The sequence below is a fragment of the Canis lupus genome, chromosome 16 (assembly GCF_011100685.1).
Source record: "Canis lupus familiaris isolate Mischka breed German Shepherd chromosome 16, alternate assembly UU_Cfam_GSD_1.0, whole genome shotgun sequence".
Lineage (NCBI taxonomy): Eukaryota > Metazoa > Chordata > Mammalia > Carnivora > Canidae > Canis > Canis lupus.
The window spans coordinates 950,158-971,595 of NC_049237.1; the positions used below are offsets into that span (position 1 = coordinate 950,158).

Consider the following 21,438-nt stretch of genomic DNA (forward strand, 5'->3'; position numbering starts at 1 on the left):
AGTCCCAGGTGCAGGGTGACACCAGGAGGAACAGCCACACTGGTGGCGGCCAGCTGTCCAGCCCTGGAGTCAGCTCCCGCAGTAACTACCCCAGCTCCCAGTCTGCAGGGGCCTGGATGCTCCGGGAGTGGGGGGCGCCGATCCGCCCAGCTCAGGGCCGCCCGGTGGTAGGGGCGTCCTTGCTGTCCTGTGCCCTCCCGGCCTCTGCCTGTCCTGGGAGGAGCGCCGGATCCTGGGCAGTGTCCCCCAGCGCCCTGGGCTCCGGGGCCTGTGACACTGTGAATGGACCTAAAGTACCACGATGTATAATTGAAAAGCATCAGAGTCAATTTTGTGCCGTTAACTTATCTTTAATTACAAATAAAATTCATAAGCCATTATAGAGGTTAAAGGAAAACAAAATATAGAAACAGCGCAATGCTGGGGAGGGAAGCCTCCATTGGGCTGCAGCCATCAGGAGCCCCGCGGTAGGAGCTGGGGCGGCTCCCGAGGTGGTTCAGGGGGTTGCTCAGGGGTCAAAGCCAGTTGCTCCAGAGGCAGGTGGCGGCTCTGGCACTTTGGGGACCCCGACTGCAAGTGTCAGGGCCTACTCCTCCGCCGGGTGGCCAAGGGTGCAGGTGGCTCCTCATCGGGGTGGGGAATCATAGGTGCCAAAACCACATTCATTGACTTGGACTCAGCAGCCAGCATCTCAGCTCGGGCCAAGCCCTCACCTCCAGCAGCCGGGACTGGCTCGGTCACCTCAGGCCCTGAAGGTGCAGCAGGCCCCACAGTCAGGGCTGGGGTAGGCTCCTGAGGTGGTCAGCGTGTTGCTCAGTGTCCGAAGCTATAGCCCCAAGAAAACAAAGTATCATCACCAGGACGGACTTTCCACGTCCCTCTCAAATCAAGGACACTCTTCCCACCGTTCGTGTGTAAGTGCAAGAGCCCTGGGAGGTCTCCCCAGACTGCAGCCCATGGGGATGGGATGTGAGCCTACCCTGTGCTCCCGGCCCAGCTGCACGGAGGCTGGGTCTGTGTGGCCCACCCTGTCCCCAGCTCGGCCACCCCAGTCCTCCTCATCCTCATCGTCTAATTCCACGAGCTCCAGGTAGCTGAATCGTTCCAGGTAATGCTGGGCCCGGTTTTCCAGGTCTGAGCCTGGCGTGTTGAGCCCCATGAATGCCAGCAGCTTCCTCAGGGAGAGAAATTCCGGTGGCTGATGAAATCCTCCCGATAGTAGTCCAGCCAGATGTCCAGGATGCAGGAGATGGAGCTGGAGGTACGGATGGGCAGAGGCATTGGATGACAGGGCTCCCTCACACCAAGGTGTCCTGGGGAAGCCCTGCAGGAACGGGGCCCCCAGCCTCCCGCTTGGGGCTGTCGGAGGCCAGTGCTGCTCCTTGTCCACCTGCCACCTGGCGGTCCTGCCTGCCACAGGCCTGCTCACTGAGGAGGGGCTGGCACGAAGCCTCTGTGCGTGGGAGCTCATGACCAGCGGCGTGACCATCACTGTCTTTCCCGGGGAACCTTCCCTCCCGTGGGTCTGCCCTGCCTCACTCACGAGGGGCCCCCAGGGGGTGTCCTTCCACTGACTCTAATCTCCCACGGGGCGGGGGCCGTCTGGTCCGTGAGCACTCACTGGCCCTCCTGAGCACCTGCCGTGCACCCGGGTCCAGGTGCCACCAATTTGGTGAGTGCGATGCTCCCCACACCCTCTGCTCTGCGTCCCAGGTGTGGGGCAAACAGAGGGTTGGGGGGATGGGCATGGAGGAGGTCTCCCTTTGACGTCCCAGGGCTCTCCCACAAAGCCCGCACCCCACCCACAGCTCTCCTTTGCTCTTTTCCTGAGAGGAAAAGGGGCCTCAGACCTTTGTCCTGTCACAGGAATTGCAGACGTGTGAGGTGAGGGGATCCAGCAGCCCCTCCAGCCCACAGCCCCCTCGTGGCCCTCCTGGAGAGGGAAAGGCTCCCCTGCATGAGCCAGGGCTCACTCACATTTCCCACTGGTCCAGGATTCCTTCCTTCTTACAGGAAGCTACAACGCATCGATACCTAGAGGAGGGAGGGGGGCATCACATGAATCATCCTGTGGACCCAACCTCTCCTCATAGCTGCTGTCACCCTCTGAACCCCAACTAGTCCAGAACCCTGGGGGGCCGTCAGCTCTGTGCGTGGGGCCACGGGCAGCTCCTGGAGAAGCACCTGCACCTGCTGGCGCTTCCTGAATGCTTGAGGAATGAAAGGGCTCCAGCCAGGCCCATGGCCGATATCCAAGTGGGCCAGGGCGCCCCAGTGTCCCCGGGGACCCCTACTCCGAATGCCCCAGGATACAGACCCCAGATGGACCAAAAACTCCCTTTCCATGGCAAAACAGGCCAGCTCAAGACCCTGGTGACGGTGGGGAGGCGGCACAGGCTTCGTCATGGGGACAGAACGACGACTGCTGAGCACAAGCACAGCCCCTCTAGCCGACCTGTCACAGGCCACGCCCGGGGGCTGCCCTGTGGGACCCAACTAGGCCCTGCCTGACTCTACTCCAGTCGGAGGAGCAGCCCCAGGGGCCGGGAAGGTCAGGAACATTCCCCAAGACTCCCAACCAGTAGGTGGCCCATCCCCCTGGGCTGTGGAGTCAGGGTGCTCACTTTGCAAACAGCAGGTCCAGCACCTCTTCAGGGCTGCCATATTCCTCCAAAACATTTTAGGAATTCAAATAGGAATGGATTGTCCAAGCGCAGCAAGGCAGGCACCAGTTCTTCTACCTGCTGCTCCAGCAGCTCCCTCCGGCTGGGGGTGGTTGGGCAGATATGATTCCTTCTCAGGGCTGAGGCCCTTTCAGCCTGAGGTGGGACAGAGGAGACGTGCAGCCTGCACTGTAGCCTCCAGACCACCTGGGAGTTGGAGCGCAGACCAAAGCCCGAGCTCTCAGTGGCTGCGGGGGACGGGGGGCAGGGGGGGGCAGGAATGCCCACAGCAGGAACACGGGGCTTGACGCCTGCCGCTCAGTCACTAGGTATCTGACTGGGTTGTGGCTCAGGTCATGGTCTCAGCATCCTGAGATCCCGCCCCTGGCAGGCTCTGCGCTTGGGGCCGAGTGTGCTTGAGGAGCCTGTGTCTCCCTCTTCCGCTCCCTGCTTCTCTGCCTGTCTCTTAAACAGACAAAGTATCCAATAAAGAAATAATCTTAGGGGATTAATTTTCAAAAAAATATGGATCAATACAAGGATCTCAAGTGGGAGGGGTCAGTCTCCCAGGGCCGCTTGTCAGCTGAGTTTTGACAGCACCTCCCTGCATTAGCGGCTTCACCCCTTGAATTTGACCACACGTCCCTGTCTCAAGGTGCCCACACGGAGACCTTTCCTTGGGTGGGAGGGCCCAGGGCGTGAGGGCCGCAGGATGTGCAGCGCCACCCTGTGATTTGGCAACAGAAGGGAATCGCATCGAAGTCCTGCATCAGTGAAGGGCTCAGTGGCTGTTGGGACCAACTGGCCTTCTGACATGTTGTGCTGCACACGAGGCCCCTGTGCCTGACCCCGGGGGGGGGTGGGGGGCAGGGATGCGCTCCTTCAAAACCTAACTGCAGAGCGATAGACATAATACAGTGAGCTCCGTGTCCCTTTGGGGAAAAGTCTCCCAACTCACAAGGACCATGCTCAAGCCTTGGAGAAGGTGGGGAAGGACGTCAGGCAATGGGGCCTCCTGGGAGCACCAGTTAGGAGAAAGCATAGCACAGTGCAAACTACTAGAGAGCGCGTGCGATGAGACACGGTGTGTCTCTTTTTCAAAAGTTTTTATGGGCAGCTGGGGTGGCTCAGTGGTTTAGCACTGCCTTCAGCCCAGGGCGTGATCCTGGGGACCCAGGATCCAGTCCCACATCAGACTCCCTGCATGGAGCCTGCTTCTCCCTCTGCTTGTGTCTCTGCTTCTCTCTCTCGGTCTCTCGTGAATAAATAAACAAAATCTTTAAAAATATTTAATTATAAAAAAAGTTGTTATTACTTATTCATGAGACACACAGAGAGAGAGAGAGGCAGACACACAGACAGAGGTAGAAGCAGTCCCCATGCAGACAGCCCGAAGCGGGACTCGATCCTGGGTCTCCAGGATCAGGGCCTGGGCGGAAGGCAGACGCTAAACCACTGGGCGACCAGGCATCCCCTGACGGCTCTATTCTGATATTCCTACAAATCTGTGCACAGGGACTCTGCATGCATCTGGCCCAGGCAGGGGCAGGGCCATGGGGGCAAGTTTGGGGAGGAGGAGAATCCAGACTCCTGTAGCAGCAGAAGTCTAGGGGGGAGCCCAGGGGAGCACAGGCTGGCTTCTGGGACCCGGGGCCCTTCCTGCTGCATCGGGGCCCTGGGTGTCGGGTGGCCCCAGCCCCTGCACTCACCTTGAACCCTTGCAGGCCTCCGTTAGCTGTGCTGGGCTGCTTCCTGATCACCACCGGGGTGTGGGGGATGTCCTCTTCCTCCCGCCTCTGCCGCCACCCATTGTCCCATGTGGAGCTCTGTAAAGACAGTGTATGCCAGCCAGGCAGGAGGCCTCAGCGCCCGGTCTGGCCCCTTCGGCCGGGCCGCACACCCAGCTGACTCCATTGCAGACACGCCACAGCACAGCCGGCACACACCTCCCCCAAGGAGAGCAAAGGGATGCTGCTGCAGGGCCTTGGGTTAACTCTGGGGCGGGTAAGAGGCGCCTCGGGAATCCTGTTTCCACCCTGCCCACCGTGACATCAGGGTGACCCTGAAGGGATCACCGGGGAACCTGCTGCCCTGCAAGGTCCTCCAGCCTGGATGCGACCTGCCCACACATCCCTGGTTCCCTGAAGAGGAGGGGATGGATGGGGCTGCCCAGGATGGCTGGCACAGGTGGCCTGGCCTGGCCTGCTCTGTATTACCCTACGGCGCCTCCTGAAAAACTCCCTGAGGCGTTGGGTTTGACGGTGGCACCAACGTCTCCAGCATTCGAAGCAGCCGCATCCCTGGGGTTCCTGGCGTTGCTCGAAACTGGGAAAGCCGGAAGGGAACATCTTTCAGTAGCAGAAGTCTCCTGAAAGTGAGCCTGAGGTGGGGCTGCACTAGAATGTGGGGGCCCTGGGTGCAGGGGTTCCAAGTTCTGTTGGCCTCTGTTGTGAATGAAGTGACCTCACTGCCTGGGACCCCTTCCCTGACCCACTCCTGGAGGAACCTTCAGGAGCAGCGCTCGGGGCTGCCGATGCCCCCCCTCCCTGCAGGCAATGGCCTGTGTGCACACAGTGACAGAACCGCACCCCTCTCCAACGACTGTGTGCAGCCAGGGCCCCAGCCTGGAAACACACCTGGGTTCAGACACAACTTTCCATTCTTCCCTGGTTTTCACCCCGGAGAAGCCATTGAGCCCGTCGGGGATGGTCCACCTCTTGCCTGTAGGACAGGGATTATCCTAGCAGGTGCTTCCTCCAGACATCCCTGTGGCATCATATCTATGACATTGGAGGCGGGTGTCACACATGCAGGAAATACCTCCAACCACATGTTCCTCCTTGGTGTGTACGTGTCTCCAGGCCCACAAGGTCCTGTGTGCACACACGTGGGCACCGATACTCTCATTCTGGAGGCCCAGAAGATGACAGTCCTACCGGGGCAGGGATGGGCAATAGCTTCCCACGATCCTAGGCTCCTGAATCCAAGGCAAACCCTACAGAAGGTGTCAGGGTCTTGGCATAGAAGGTGTGAGGCCGTCCTTATCCTGAAACCCTGCCTGTCGTATGTTACGGGCCATTCCCTCGTTTCCACTGGGTGAGCTGTGGACGACGGTGCACCTGGTGGGTCGCTCTGATCTGGGCTCTTCCTCAGACTGGAACCTGCTGGAATGCCTCCCATCTGGGCTGTCAATGCCCACCCCCAACCCGTCACATCTCCATGCCTGTAGCCAGTTCCATCCATGCAACCTTTTCCCAGCCCCCTTAGGAAGGGAGGGGCTGCCTTGACCCCCAACAGAGGACACAGAGCTGGCTTCATGCCCCCTTCAGCCTCCTTCCCAGGCTGTGATCCTGGCGAGGCAGTGGCCCTGCTGGGGTCTTCACCTCCTCCCCTCAGTGGCCCCCTGGAGCCCCAGCTGCTGCATTTGCCAAAGCCCCCCAGTTTGTCACAGCCTCACCTCCGGAGCTCAGGACCCAGGGAAGCACCAGGCTCTCTTTCTAGGGAGCAATTGCTCTTTCCATTCCTGACGTTGTTCCGTATTTTGTCCATTTTCCCCCCTGAAGCATGAGCTCCGAGAGGGAGGATCTGGCCTGTTTATCAACTCGGGCACTCTCCGTGCTCAGGGCTTAGTGGCTGAAGGAGCAGGTGGGAGACCCATCTCACCACGGGCCAGCTCAGCGGTGGGAGCCTTATTGATTTGGAGCGTTTTTAAATACTTGTGCTTTTCTTTCTTTCTTTCTTTCTTTCTTTCTTTCTTTCTTTCTTTCTTTCTTTCTTTCTTTCTTTCTTTTAAGGAAACTCTGTGCCCGATGTGGGACTCAAACTCAGGACCCCGAGATCAATAACCACACACCCTTCAGACTGAGCCAGGCAGGCGTCCATTGGTCATTTGAAAACTAGTAGACTGATAACTACTTCAGTTAATTTGGTGATCCACATTTTGTAGATCTATCCCATTATGCTAAATTACCAAGTGACTCCCCCAGTGTCAGTACCGCGTCAGCACAGACTGCCCCACCTGACAGCACTGAGTGGCTGTTCAGATTGGAGACTGAACTCATTCACGGGGTCTTTCAGGAGCCAGGGTGTCTCCTCCATGGGCCTCCTCCGTCCCCGGGAGGTCATGCACCTCTGCAGCCAGCAACACAAGGGGAAGAAAACAAACACAGGCACGAGGGAGGGGGTCTCCAGCCAGGTCTAGAAGGCCTGCATGTCCACCTTTATGCTCACTCTGTGTGTTATTTATTAGAAGTAGTATTAATTTTTAGGATTTTATTTATTTGTTTAAGAGAGAGAGAGAGAGGGCGAGCATGATCAGTGGAGACAGGCAGAGGGAGAGGGAGAAGCAGGTGTCCCATGAGCAGGGAGGCACAAACCCAGGAATTCTGAATCATATCCCACAAAACAGAAAACACATCACCAGATCTGCTCCACAAAACAAACAAAAGACATCTCCTCAAGCTGAATGAAAATTTTCTACTTGAAGTACAGACTGTATGAGTGAAATGAGAGCAAGAATTGTGTATGTGTGTGAGTGTGTACACACACACACATATATATACACATATATATGGAAATAATGCTGTAAAAAGGGGGAATGAACATTGACTGTTAAAAATAAGAATTAGTGTGGTTGCAGGCATGTAGAATTGAAACATATGACGGTGATCATCAAAAGGCAGCGTGATGAATCAATCTAGTGAACCTTAGGACTGAGCGTTTAGAAGTAGGAAACCTGCTGTCAGCCACAGAACTGTAAGTAGACAGGAGGCACTGACTCTCCAGCTTGACCACCAACTGAACTGAAATCATGTTGTGTATCCACGCGCACTGACAGAGAAACAGAGAAACGGATATAAATGTAGACACATATGCAGAACTAGGAAGTTAGCAGAGGAGAAGTAACATCATTGAAGATAATTAAATAAAAAAGAAATAAAGCTGAATCTTGAATGGAGAAAATGGAGTAATTAAAATAGAATAATGTTTTTTAAATCGTTTGTATTTCCTTGGTGTTGGTAGTGATCTCTCCTTTCTCATTCATGATTTTATTAATTGGAGTCTTTTCTCTCTTCTTTTTAATAAGGCTGGCTGATGGTTTCTCTCTCTTCTTAATTATTTCAAAGAAGCACCTCCTCGTTTTGTTGATCTGTTCCACAGCTCTTCTGCTCTCTATTTCATTGAGTTCTGCTCGAATTTTTATTAACCGTCGTCTTCTGGTGGGTGAAGATTTCCTTTGCTGTTCCTTCTCCAGCTCCTTTAGGTGCAAGGTTAGCTTTTGTATTTCAGTTCTTTCCAGAGTTTGGATGGATGCTTGTATTGCGATGTCTTTCCCCCTTGGGACCGCTTTTGCTGTGTCCCAAAGATTTTAAATGGTTGTATCTTCATTCTCATTGGTTTCTGTGAATCTTTTTAATTCTTCTCTAATTTCCTGGTTGACCCTTTCATCTTTTAGCAGTATGGTCCTTAACCTGCACGTGTTTGAAATCCTTCCAAATTTCTTCTTGTGATTTAGTTCTGATTTCAAATTATTATGGTCTGAAAATATGCAGGGCACGGTCCCAATCTTTTGGTATCAGTTACGACCTGATTTGTGACCCAGTATGTGGCCTATTCTGGAGAAAGTTCCATGTGCGCTTCAGAAGAATGTGTATTCAGTTGCATTCAGACGTAAAGTTCTGTAAATATCTGTGAAATCCATCTGGTCCAGTGTATCATTTAAAGCTCTTGTTTCTTTGGAGATGTTGTGCTTAGAAGATCTATGGATTTTAGAAAGCTCTATGTTCAAGTCACCAAGTATAAGTGTATTATTATCTAAGTATGCCTTAACTTTGGTTATTAATTGATTGATATCCTTGGCAGCTCCCACATTCGGGGCATAAATATTCATGATTGTTAGGTCCTCTTGTTGGATAGACCCTTTAAGTGTGATATAGTGTCCCTCTTCATCTCTTACTACAGTCTTTGGGATAAACTTATTTATCTGATGATATAAGGATGGCTACCCCTGCTTTGTTTTGAGGACCATTTGAATGGTAAATGGTTCTCCAAAGTTTTATTTTCAGGCTGTAGGTGTCCTTATGAGTCTCCTGTAGACAGCAAATAGATGGGTCTTGCTTTTTTCTCCAGTCTGAAACCCTGCGTCTTTTGATGGGGTCATTTAGCCTATTCACATTCAGGGTTACTATTGAAAGCTATGAATTTAGTGTCATCATGATACCGATTCAGTCCCTGTTTTTCTGGATTATTTCTTTGGGCATCCTCTTTGTCTTACAGAGTCCCCCTTAAAATTTCTTGCAGAGCTGGTTTGGAGGTCACATATTCTTTCAGTTCCTGCCTGTCTTGGAAGCTCTTTATCTCTCCTTCCATTTTGAATGAGAGCCTTGCTGGATAAAGTATTCTTGGTTGCATGTTCTTCTCATTTAGGACCCTGAATATATCCTGCCAGCCCTTTCTGGCCTGCCAGGTCTCTGTGGAGAGGTCTGCTGTTAACCTAATACTTTTTCCCATAAAGTTAGGGATTTCTTGTCTCTTGCTGCTTTAAGGATCTTCTCTTTATCCTTGGAATTTGCAAGTTTCACTATTAAATTTTGGGGTGTTGAGCGGTTTTTACTGATTTTAGGGGGGGATCTCTCTATCTCCTGGATCTGAATGCCTGTTTCCCTCCCCAAGTTAGGGAAGTTCTCAGCTTTGATTTGTTCAAATACACTTTCTGGTCCTCTGTGTCTTCAGCGCCCTCTGGAACTCCAATTAAAGGTAGATTTTTCCTTCTGAGGCTATCATTTATTTCCCTTAACCTTTCCTCATGATCTTTTAATTGTTTCTCTCTTTTTTCCTCAGCTTCCTTCCTTGCCATCAACTTGTCTTCTATGTCACACACTCTTTCTTCTACCTCATTAACCCTCATTGTTAGGACCTCCAGTTTGGATTGCATCTCATTTACTTGATTTTTAATTTCAGCCTGATTAGATCTAAATTCTGCAGTCATGAATTCTCTTGATTCCTTTATGCTTTTTTTCCAGAGTCACCGGTAGCTTTATAATTGTGCTTCTGAACTGGCTCTCTGACATTGAATTGTAATCCAAATTCTGTAACTCTGTGGCAGAAAGTACTGTTTCTGATTCTTTCTTTTGTGGTGAGTTCTTCCTTCTAGTCATTTTGCTCAGTGCAGAGTGGCTAAAAGCAAGTTGTACTGGACAAAGGAAGGAAAAAGGGGAAAGTGGGGGGAAACAAACAAAAAAACAAAAAAAAAAAGGAGGGGTATCCTCTGATTCTATATACTGTAAGTCCCTCGACTTCCCCTGGAGCTTTCCAGCACTGCTTGGTCAAGAACTTACTCTTCCCCTTCCAGCTGGTCTTCTGGGGGAGGGGCCTGCTGTGCCGATTATCAGGTGTGTGCCCCTGGGGAGCTGCCCCGCCCCCACCAGGTGCACGGCTCAGTGGGAGCCGTTTAAGCTGTGAGGCCCCTGCTCAGTCTCAGGTACAAGGTGACACCAGGAGGAGGAACAACAGTGGTGGTGGCCAGCTGTCCAGCCCTGGAGTCAGCTCCCGCAGTAACTACCGAAGCTCCCAGTGCGCAGGGGCCTGGATGCTCTGGGGGCGGGGCACTGATCTGCACAGCTCGGGGTGCCTGGTGGCAGGAGCGTCCTGGCTGCCCTGTGTCCTCCCCACCTCTGCCTGTCCCAGGGGGAGCACGACATCCTGGGCTGTGTCCCCAGCGCCCTGGGCTCCGGGGCCTGCACGGCCCAAGCTGCTCCTGGGGCCGCTCCAGCCCCTTAGGGAGCTCAGCAGGGTGCAGCGTGCTCTCCCCCGGGGTGCCCCTCCCCTGTTAGTGACCCAGGAGCCTGGGGGCATCCCCGCCCCTCCCGGGATCCTGCCCAAGCTCCCTGCAAGTGCCTGTCCATCCAGGAAGGTTGGTAAAGTTCCTGTTTTTCCATGCCTGGGCTCTCCTGTCCCTGGGAGCTCTCGCTGTGGCCTTAGCCCAGCTCCTCGCGGGGGCCCCTCCCCCTTGGAGGCTTTTTTATTTGTTTATTTTTCCACCTTCCTATCTTGATAGAAGCCCGAACTCTTCTCACTGCAGCATTCCAGCTGTTCTCTCTTTAGATCTCAGGCCAAATGCGTAGGTTTTCAGGATGATTTGAAAGTTATCTAGGTGAGTTGGTGGGGCCAGGTGACTTGGGGACCCTACTCCTCCACCATCGTGCCCCCTCCCTAACCTGTGTGTTAATTCTAACAGTTTTTCAATGAAGTCTTCAGGATTGTCTATATAAAATATTGTGTCATCTACAAATGGCAATAATTTTACTTCTTCCTTTCTCACCTGGATGCCTTTTCTTTTTCTTGCCTAATTGCCTGGGATAGAATTTCCAGTACTATTTTGAATATAAGTGGTGAGAGTGGGCATCCTTGTCTTGTTTCTGATTCTAGAGATTTCCCCCACTGAATATGATGTCGGCTATGTTATATATGGACTTTATTACGTTGAGATATGTCCCCTTTATAGCTACTTTGTTAAGACTTTTTCTTATAAATGGGTGTTAAATTTTGTCAAATGCTTTTTCTGATCTATTGAGATGATCATATGATTTTTATCCTTCATTTTGTTAATGTGCCACATCACATTGATTTATGAATGTTAAACCATCCTTGGAATAAATCCCATCTGATTATGGTGTATATCATGCCTTTAAAGTATTGTTGGATTTGGCTTACTAACGTTTTATTGAAGATTTATGCATCTGTGTTTATCAGGGATATTGGCCTGTCGTTTTCTTTTCTTTGTGCTGTCCTTATCTGGTTTTGGAATCAGGGTAATGCTGGCTTCATAAAATGAGTTTGGAAGTGTTCCCTCCTCTTCTATTTTTTGGAAAAGTTTGAGAAGGATTGATACTAATTTTTATTTAAATGTTTGATAGAATTCAGCAATGAAGCCATCTGGTCCTGGACTTTTGTTTGTTGGGAGATTTTTGATAATTGATTCAATCTCTGTACTAGTAATTTGTTCGTATTTTTCTTTTTTCATGATTTAGTCTTGGCAGGTTGTATGTGTCTAAGAATTTATCCATTTCTTCTAGGTTGTCCCATTTGTTAGCATATAACTGTTCATAGCAGTCTCTTATGATCTTTTGTATTCCTGTGGTATCAGTTATACTATTTCCTCTTTCATTTCTGATCCTTGCTTCCATTTTCACATGGCATCCTCCCCTCATGTGTCAGTGTCTTCATGTGGAATTCTCCTTCCTAAACATCTCTCTCATCTCTTCTTTTAAGAACACCAATCATACTGGATTAAGGGACCATTCTACATAGTATGAACTTAGCTTAACTAAGTAGATATGCAATGACCATATTTCCAAATAGGATTTTATTTTAAATTATTGGCAATTAGGAAGGACTTCGACATATATTTTGGGGGGACACATTTCAACCCATAACACCCATCAAGCCATGAACATTAATCCATGAGTTCCTAGTGCAAGCACATCCCTCATCCCTTTCTTGATCATTTTAATACTTGTAAACATGTCTTTGATTCTTTGGTAAAACCACCACAGCCTTAAAAAAAGAAAAAAAAAAGACTTCATTACATTTAGAATTTAGCATCCCTGTTGTTACTCTTCAAGATGTATGCCATGCCCTTGTACCCCTCTTCTGTCTTCTTTTCATACATGTTCATTCAAGAACTTACCCTAGTACTTCCCCAAACAAACACCAAGTTCTCCAAGTACCCTCTTGCTTTCTGTATTGAACCATTTGTGATTACATGATCAGATTTGCATTTTTGATAACTTCTCATTCCTTTGAACAGTTTCCTCTCATTATAACCAACCATGTGATCCCATCTATCCTGTCTCAACATAGTTTTAATAGATTCTAAAGATGCACCTGTCTGTTTTGTTCTATAACAACAAAAATGGCTTTCTGTCATCCGTTGAGAGTTTTCTTTCTATTTTAATGTTTCTTTAATATTTTTTTCATGAGAGACACACAGAGAGAGGTAGAGACATAGGCAGAGGGAGAAGCAGGCTTCATGCAAGGAGCCTGATGCAGGCCTTGATCCCAGGACCCTGGGATCACACCCTGAGCCAAAGGCAGATGCTCAACCACTGAGCCACTCAGATGTCACTTTTTTTTTTAACATGTTTTATATTCTGATTCTAGTTTGGAATGAAATCAAATCTTTACTATCACTTGACATTCCTTCTTTAATTTTTCTTGTTCTGTCTTTGGTATAACAAAGGAGAGTCCCAGCTTTTTGGCATAACAAAAGACACTCCCAGGAATTTCTTTAAATTATCCTTATTTAGGCAGAAATGGTATCACAGTCATTTTTCTCTCTTTCCTGTAGAGCAAAGGATAGAAGATTTCTGGGAGAATCTGCAATCTCTCTCTAAGAGATCCAGTGTTATAAGGTAGACTTTGGAGTCCTTTCAGCCCTGGGGGATCCTGAAATAAATGGTAATGAAAACTCTGAGCACTGAAATAAAGAATCAAACAAAAGGAGGAGGTAAGCATTACTGTTTCTGACTTCTGAGAAGTGTGCCTTGGCCAGATAGTGAGATGGAAAGGGCTGGAAGTCATAAGAGCCTTGGCTATAGATATGATTGCTTGCTAATAGAGAATAGCCACTGAAGTAGGCCACTCTGCCTAAAGCCAAGGAAACATGTCACTGTCTCTCAATTTCTGAGAAAAGGGACTATAAAGACCTAGAGAGCAAGCTAGTAAAAATAATATTGAAAATATAATAAAAAAAAGATCTGTTAACCTCTTACAATCTTGGGAAGATCAGAGATGGTAGGAGCCTCCATGAACAATAGGGGTCACACAGGTGCGAGCAGCTACAGCCACATGTCACACTGGCCCTGCCCTACCATTGCTATCTCCAGAGATCTTGATCCCTACCCTTCCAGTGCCATAAGGCAGTTTCACAATAATGTTCTGAATCCATACTCAACACTGCTTTGCCACTGAGACTCAGCCTGCCAATACACTACAGCTCCTTTTAGAAAGTTAGAGGATAGGGATGCCTGGGTGGCTCAGAAGTTGGGCGTCTGCTTTCAGCTCAGCTCGTGATCCTGGGATCCAGGATCAAGTTCCACATCAGGCTCCCTCTGAGGAGCCTGCTTCTCCCTCTGCCTATGTCTCTGCCCCTCTCTCTCTCTCTCTCTATCTCAGGCTGTGTCTCTCATGAATAAACAAATAAATCTTAAAAAAAAAAGTTAGAGGATATCTTCTCAGGCAACTGACTGAGAAAATAAAATTTTATTCAATCCCTACCACACAACTTATATGGAAATAAATTTCAGATGGACTAAGAACAAAAGTATAAAATAAAGCAAAGCTACCCAGAAGAAATAGCAATAAAATACTTTTATAATTTTAGTGTGGGCAAGGTCTAGACATAGTATAAAAGGCAGAAAACATAAGAAAAGCTAGATTTGAGCAGCCCGGGTGGCTCAGCAGTTTAGCGCCACCTTCAGCCCAGGGCATGATCCTAGGGACCCGGGATCGAGTCCCACATCGGGCTCCCTGCATGGAGCCTGCTTCTCCCTCTGCCTGTGTCTCTGCCTGTCTCTCCTCTCTGTATATTCTCATGAATAAATAAAAATAAAATCTTTAAAAAAAAGAAAAAAAACTAGATTTATTTATACATAGATTGATGTATATATATGTGTGTACACACACACATCCACACAGAATATATAATTTAAGTAAATAGAATTAAAGTATTATCCATGCTGTTGTTAACCTGAGTCTTTTTGGTAAAGGTCTTTTTAACTGATTTTCCTGGTACTCCCATCTCATCCCAAGTAAACAGTATTAACAGCCTGGTATGTACCTTTCCACACTTTTCTTTTCTTTTTAAGATTTTATTTATTTATTTATTCATAGAGACACAGAGAGAGAGAGAGGCAGAGACACAGGCAGAGGGAGAAGCAGGCTCCACGCAGGGAGCCTAACGTGGGACTCGATCCTGGGTCTCTAGGATCAGGCCCCGGGCTGAAGGCGGGGCTAATCCGCTGAGCCACGGGGGCTGCCCTCCCCACTTTTCTTTATGTCTGTATAATCCTATACAAATACACCTACAGGGGAGTTCAATCATTGTGGTATTATGTACACTTCCCTGCATTTTGCTTTTCTTACGTAACAACAGATCTCGAAAATCCCCCAAGTCCTCCAATAGAGATCTAGTGCATTCTTGTTAATGATGACTGAAAAAGGATCATTAAAAGATAAACTGAGACATATTAAACACTTTAAGACTTTATTTAAGCAAACACTGATTGAATTGGGCAGCATCCAATTTAGCAAATACAAAAGAACTCCAAGTGGCAACAGAAAGTGAAAGATTTGCATAGGCAGAATGGAGCAGGAACAAGGAAGTTGTACAAAGCAAAAAAGCCCATTAATTATGCAAGCATGCTGTCCTTTGGGAGATGGCAGGGGTCTCTCAGACAAATTACCTAACCAGTGCTGGCCAGCTGATTCCTGATTGGTTCCATTTCTGGGAGCCCTAAAACACTACTTACATTACATCTTGGTTTGGGTGATATGGAGCTTAGCATAAGCAGCTCCATTTTGTACCTATTATCCTGGCTTAAACAGAATAAAGCACTTTTTATTCCCAATTGACAAGTATTTAACCCATTTCCAAACTTTACTTCTGGAAACATAAATTACATAACAGGGAGATGATACACCTTTATATTTTGAATTTTCCTGTAAGTGCCCTTTTCCCAGTAAAGGCAAATTAGGCTCAGGTCATTGAATTTGACAGCCTAAGAGCCTCAGGTACCCAAGAAGTAGACCTTAGGAAGGGAGCTGAAGTGGCATGAAGGGCCAGGGAAGGAACACGGGCTATAAGGATATTCTTTGCCATACCACAGCTTTGCCTCTGACCAATGTGAGGTCCTCACCTTAGGATATTGTTCACGCTGTGTCACAAAAGAGGCCATAAATCACTTAAAGGAGAGTGGAAGACAACCTGAAACTAAAGATCTGAACTAGAGAGAACAGGAACTTAAGTTTCAGGGAGAATTTTGGTCAGTTCTACAACACTGCCACCATGTGGCTGTGGAACATTGCAGCTAGCAAACCTGGAAGTGATGGGTTGGAAGCAGTTATTAAATAGAACCGGTTCTCGCATTCTATCTTAATTTGCACCTCCCTCGTCAGGATATAAACATTTCCATCAACCCAAAGAATGTCCTTATACTATTTCCAATCAGTACTTCCCCAACATCATTTTTCCAACTTCCACTAGATTCGCTATTCTTACACATCATATAAATGGAATCCTATAGTACATACCCTTTTGTGTATGGTTCACAGTGTCTATAAGTTTCACCCGTGTTGTTGCATGTAGCTAATCCTTAGTTGTTCCCAGTAATGGTGTTTTGTAAATTCTCCACAAACACTGAATTAGTGAATACTGGGCCATTGCTTCTGGGGGAAATCGCTTATAGGGGAAATACAGCAGTAGATTCCTGTGAGTCTCAGTCTTAACTCACCTCATCGATACATATAAACAAACATACCGATATTTATATATGTATGTCAACTGATGAATACATGTAAACAAGCAAAATCAAAACAAATACTTTGCCTTATGTGTGTTTCTATTTAAAGATGCCTTATTTAATACATATTGTTGATTCATTAGCTTTGAACTCACTGCCAACAGCACTATATGAGCCATGTGCCTGAAAGAAGTTTATCCAACACATGTATTTTCTCTGTAAGGAGCACCAGTCTTGGGTAGCCCTGGTGGTGCAGCGGTTTAGTGCCGCCTGCAGCCCTGGGCATGATCCTGGAGGCCCAGGATCGAGTCCCATGTCAGCCTCCCTGCATGGAGCCTGCTTCTCCCTGTGCCTGTCTCTGCCTCTATCTCTCTGTCTCTCATGAATAAATAAATAAAATATTTAAAAAACAAAAGGAACACCAGTCTTCTTGCACTTAGAAGCACTTAGGAGCCTTCAGCACTACACTTGGGCCATTTTGAACAGTGAAATCATCACCAAAAAGCATAAAATATGACAAACATAGAACTAAATAGACCACAAAAATACTACGTGATTATAGTATGAGGGCTGAGACAGAAAGAGACAGCATGACTTTATTCATCCTCACTGGAAACCTGCATACCAGGCAATTCAAAGTTTTTGCTACTCTGTGCATGTCCATGAATGGTCATGAGCGCCGTATTGCTTTTAGGCTTACACATACATTTCAGCAAATAGGGAAATGCTCAAACATAGAATCCATAGATAATAAGGATCGATTGTATCTATTCTTTGTTCCTTTTAGTGCTAAGTAATATTCCATTGTATGTATATAGCACTATTTGTTTATCCATTCACCCATAGATGGAATTTGGAGTTGTTTCCTGTTGAGGGCTACTATGAAGTAAGGCTCTATAAACATTCCCGTACAAGCTATTTTGTGAAAATGCACACATTTCTCTTGGAGGAGTGAAATTACTGTACATGTTCAGCTTGATTAGAAACTCTTAAACAGTTTTCCAAGGTAATTTACCATTTTATACTCTCATCAGCAATATGAGAGTTTCAGGCATTCCACGTCTTCACACCTGCCACTGATAGTCTTCTGAATTGTATTTGTTCTGGTGGGTGTGCACTGGTGGTTTTCATTTGTATTTCCCAATGATTAGTGATGCCGCACACCTTTTTATACATTTACTGACCATCTGGATATTTCTTTATGAAGTTCCTTTTCAAGTTTTTGTCCATTTTTAATTGGGATGTTTATCTTTCTTATTACTGATATATGGGAATCCTTATACTCTGCATATAAATCCTTTGTCAAATACATGAAATGTATTGTAACAAGTAATGTTTCTATTTTCTCCTACTGTGCGGTTTCCCTTTTCATGTACTTAATGGTGACTTGTGATGAGTAGAAATTTTACATTTCGGGCAGCCCCGGTGGCGCAGTGGTTTAGCGCCGCCTGCAGCCCAGAGCGTGATCCTGGAGACCCGGAATCGAGTCCCACGTCAGGCTCTTTGTATGATGCCTGCTTCTCCCTCTGCCTGTGTCTCTGCCTCTCTCTCTCTCTCTCTGTGTCTATCATGAATAAATAAAATCTTTAAAAAAAAAGAAATTTTACGTTTCAATTAAGTCCATTCTGTAAATGTTTTATTTAGGGTTAGTGCTTTTTGTGTCCTATTATTCCTAAAAGCTTTATAATTCTACCTTCTACCTATAGGTCTATAATCCATCTCAAAATAAATTTTTCTGTATGATGTGAGGCAAAGATCAAGGTTGTCTTTGTCCATACAGTCATCCAATTGCTCTAATACTGAAAACCCTCCTTCTTGAGAAGAAACTTGCATCATTAATTTGAGATCTTTCTTCTTTTCAATAAATGTCTTAGAGTTATACATTCTCCTATTAATACTGCTTTAACAGCATCCTATATATTTTGATGTTTTGTGTTCACTGTTTAGTTCAAATATCATCTAAGATCCATTGTAAATTTTCCTTGTACCTACAGATTACTCTTCATTTCCAAATATGTTGGAAATTTCTGGGTATCTTTTAGTTGTTGATTTTTAGTTTAATTCCATTGCAGTCAGAGAATGTATTGTGTAGTTTTTCAATCTTTTGAGATTTTTTGAGACATGGCTTATTTTGGTGAATGTTCCCTGTACACACGGAAAGCATGTGTTCTGCAATAGTTGGATGTTGTATTCTATAAATGTCAGCTAGAGTTTATAATCAAATATTAAATGCCCTTCATGATTTTTGTCTACTTGGTTTCCTCCTCTTTCATCATATGTGTCTCTCTATGTGTCTTCTCTTCTCTATGAACACCGGTCATAATGGATTAAGGATCCACTCTACATAGTATGACCTCATCTCCACTTAATGAATGGCATCTTGGTGAATGTTCCATGTGTATTTGAGAAGCATGTACATTCTTTTTTGTTGTAAACGTTAATTAGGTCAAGTTGGTTGATTGATAGTGTTGTTCAAGTCTGCCATTATCCTTGGCAATTTTCTAAGTGTTCTGTCGATTACTGAGTGAAGGGTTTTGAGACCAAGACTGTAACTGTGGATTTGTCAGTTTATCTTTGCTGACAGTCAGTTTTTTGCCTCATGTATTTTGAAGCTCTCTTAGTAGATGCACAAATATTTAGGGTTGTTATGTCCTCCCAGTTAATACTTTCTTTCATTATCATTGTGCTTAGAGTTTGTTAAACTTCTTGGATATATAGATTCACAGTTTTATTTAAATTTGGAACATCTTGGCCATTATTTCTTCAACTATTTATTGTTTCATGTATCTCCCCTCCATCAACAAATCCAGTTACCCATATATTAGGGTGACTGATGTCCCACAGCTCACCGGTCTTATTTTTATTTTTAAAATTCCTTTTTTTTTTTTTTTTCTGTTTCACATTCAACAGTTTCTTCCTCTATGGCTTTGAATTTGCTAACTTTTTCTTCTGAAATGTCTAATCTATTATTAACTTCATCCAGTGAATTCTTCATCTCAGACATCTGGAAGGCTGATTTGCGTCTTTTGTATATCTCCCAAGCCTCTATTTAATCTTAATGTAACATTGAGAAAAATTAAATTTTAAAATTATTTAACAGCCAAGGCATTGGGTAAATTAATTAATTTAGATTATTGCCATTATCTCATTGATCTAGAGATTTTGTTTAGCTTATATAATAAAATTTTATACTTTTCTAGAAAATACATCATTTTCCCTTCTCTTTTTTCTCCTCCCTCACTAACATCACCTTCTCTTGCCTTTCAGGTATCCTTATTAACAACCTGTGTGTAAATTTCTTTATTCAGGTTCACACTCGCTTATCCAAACACAATCACATGCACACAAACACACATACCCCACACACACATGCTCATATTTGTAAACATGTATATATGGGGTATTTTTTTATGAAAAGATGGGATTATATTATACAACTTCTCCCTTATCCTTGCTTAACAATGAGAGGGGCACCTGGGTGGCTTAGCCAGTTAAGAGTCTGCCTTCGGCTGGGGTCATAATCTGGGAGTCCTAGGATGGAGCCCTGCATTGGGCTCCCTGCTCAATGGGGAGTCTGCTTCTCCATCTCCCTTTCCCCCAGCTTGTGCTCTCTCTATATATAAAATAAAAAATTAAACAAAACAAAACATGTATTAGTACATGCAAAGTTTGATTATTTCATTAAGATGGTAGGTAGTTCCTAGGGGTGCCTGGGTGGCTCAGTCAGTTAAGCATCTGACTCTTGATTTTGGCTCAGGTCATGATCTCAGCGTCTTGAGATCAAGCCCCACATCAGGCTCTGTGCTCAGTGCAGAGTCTACTTGTCTCTCTCCCTCCCCCTCTGCCCTTCACACACTTGTGCTCTCTCTCCTATGTCTCTAAAATAAATAAATAAAATATTTTTTTAAAAAATGATAGTTCCTAGATCACATTGATATAAACTTCTCTCTGGGGTGATATTTTGGTACAGTGCAAATTATCTTGTTGCCCAATATATTTGGAAGTAGAGGTTTCACAAGCACGGTGATATTCACCCAAATTGATTATTTAATGGGAGTTTCAAAATAGTTATATTGTAATTCTTACATGAATCGCCTGCATCCTCCATCAAGAAGAGTCATCTCTCATCAAGTGGACATAAACTGTCGTTCCTTGCCAAAGGCAGAATGAGAATTTAATTATCTTTCTTTACCAATTTCTGTTGTATCTTATATAATAATTGTCTGCAATGGTCATCTGTAAATCTTTTCTGCTCTTTTTTTCTTTTTTCTTTTTTTTTGTTTTTTTTTATTTTTTATATAAATTTATTTTTTATTGGTGTTCAATTTATCAACATATAGAATAACACCCAGTGCTCATCCCATCAAGTTCCCCTCTCAGTGCCCATCACCCAGTCACCCCCACCCACCCCCGCCCTCTACTCCTTTTTTCTAATAACTTTGTAACTTTGGACTTGTAAAGTTGTATTTCTTTCAAGTTTTTATAATCACTAATCTTTTTGATAATCAAATTGCCCCAAATTTTACCAGTGGCAGCTTGAGCAAGCTGACTTCTGTGTCTTTTTTTTGTTTTAAGATTTTATTTTTTTATTCATGAGAGAGAGAGAGAGGCAGAGACACAGGCAGAGGGAGAAGCAGGCTCCATGCAGGGAGCCCAATGTGGGACTCGATCCCAGGTCTCCAGGATCACGCCCTGGACCGAAGGCGGTGCTAAACCGCTGGGCCACCCGGGCTGCCCCCTCTGTGTCTTTGATATCACCCCAGTAGTCTTTGATGCTTGCTTCTCTTTGGTACATCCAGAAATGATGAGCCCACCTTATCCTTTCCCAGACCCAGTCCATATTCAACCATTTCTCCGAAGAGCCCTAATTCCCTAGAGTGGAGAAAAGTACATAAATACATAAATCTGAGCTCCAGCAAGGTTCACTGCTGGAATGTCTTGCTTTTAAATTCTTTCAGTGTGCAGAATATATGTATATATTTTTAACTTGAATTTATATTGGTAATATCCAACTAAGATTTAACATGATTTGGCATGATTTTGTATTTATAGCTCTTCAACACTAAAAATCTTGGTTCCTAATAACTTGAAGATATTTACTGATTTGCTTTATCTTAAAATAAACATAAAATACTTTCAAAATTACAATACCAGTATCACTCCTAAAAATAAAACTATTAACAGAGGAAAAAGTTTCATTTGTAGTTCCCAAATTTATTCTTTTTTAAAAATCCTTAATCTATATCTCACTAAAG

At 45.8% G+C, this 21,438-nt stretch overlaps 2 protein-coding genes across 3 annotated transcripts in view; one reads left to right on the forward strand and one right to left on the reverse strand.

Moving 5' to 3' along the window:
• Positions 1-21,438, forward strand: part of LOC119877081 (aldo-keto reductase family 1 member D1-like) — a 93,157-nt gene continuing 71,719 nt past the window's right edge. The window contains 2 exon segments of the mRNA XM_038559249.1: positions 1-1,261; positions 13,012-13,170. The gene's annotated coding sequence lies outside the window, so the exon portion shown is untranslated.
• LOC119874619 lies at positions 340-3,876 on the reverse strand. 2 transcript variants are annotated; one of them, XR_005371150.1, is made up of 3 exons: positions 2,625-3,876; positions 1,978-2,034; positions 340-1,255 (listed from the first exon to the last, which is right to left on the reverse strand). XR_005371150.1 is itself a non-coding variant. In XM_038559251.1 (3 exons), the coding sequence occupies exons 2-3, from the start codon at positions 1,487-1,489 to the stop codon at positions 743-745; spliced, it is 594 nt and encodes a 197-aa protein (XP_038415179.1). In that variant the 5' UTR covers positions 1,490-2,034; positions 2,625-3,876; the 3' UTR covers positions 340-742. The 2 variants fall into 2 exon arrangements, 1 of the variants encoding a protein (XP_038415179.1); XM_038559251.1 differs by having other exon boundaries at positions 340-826; positions 980-2,034.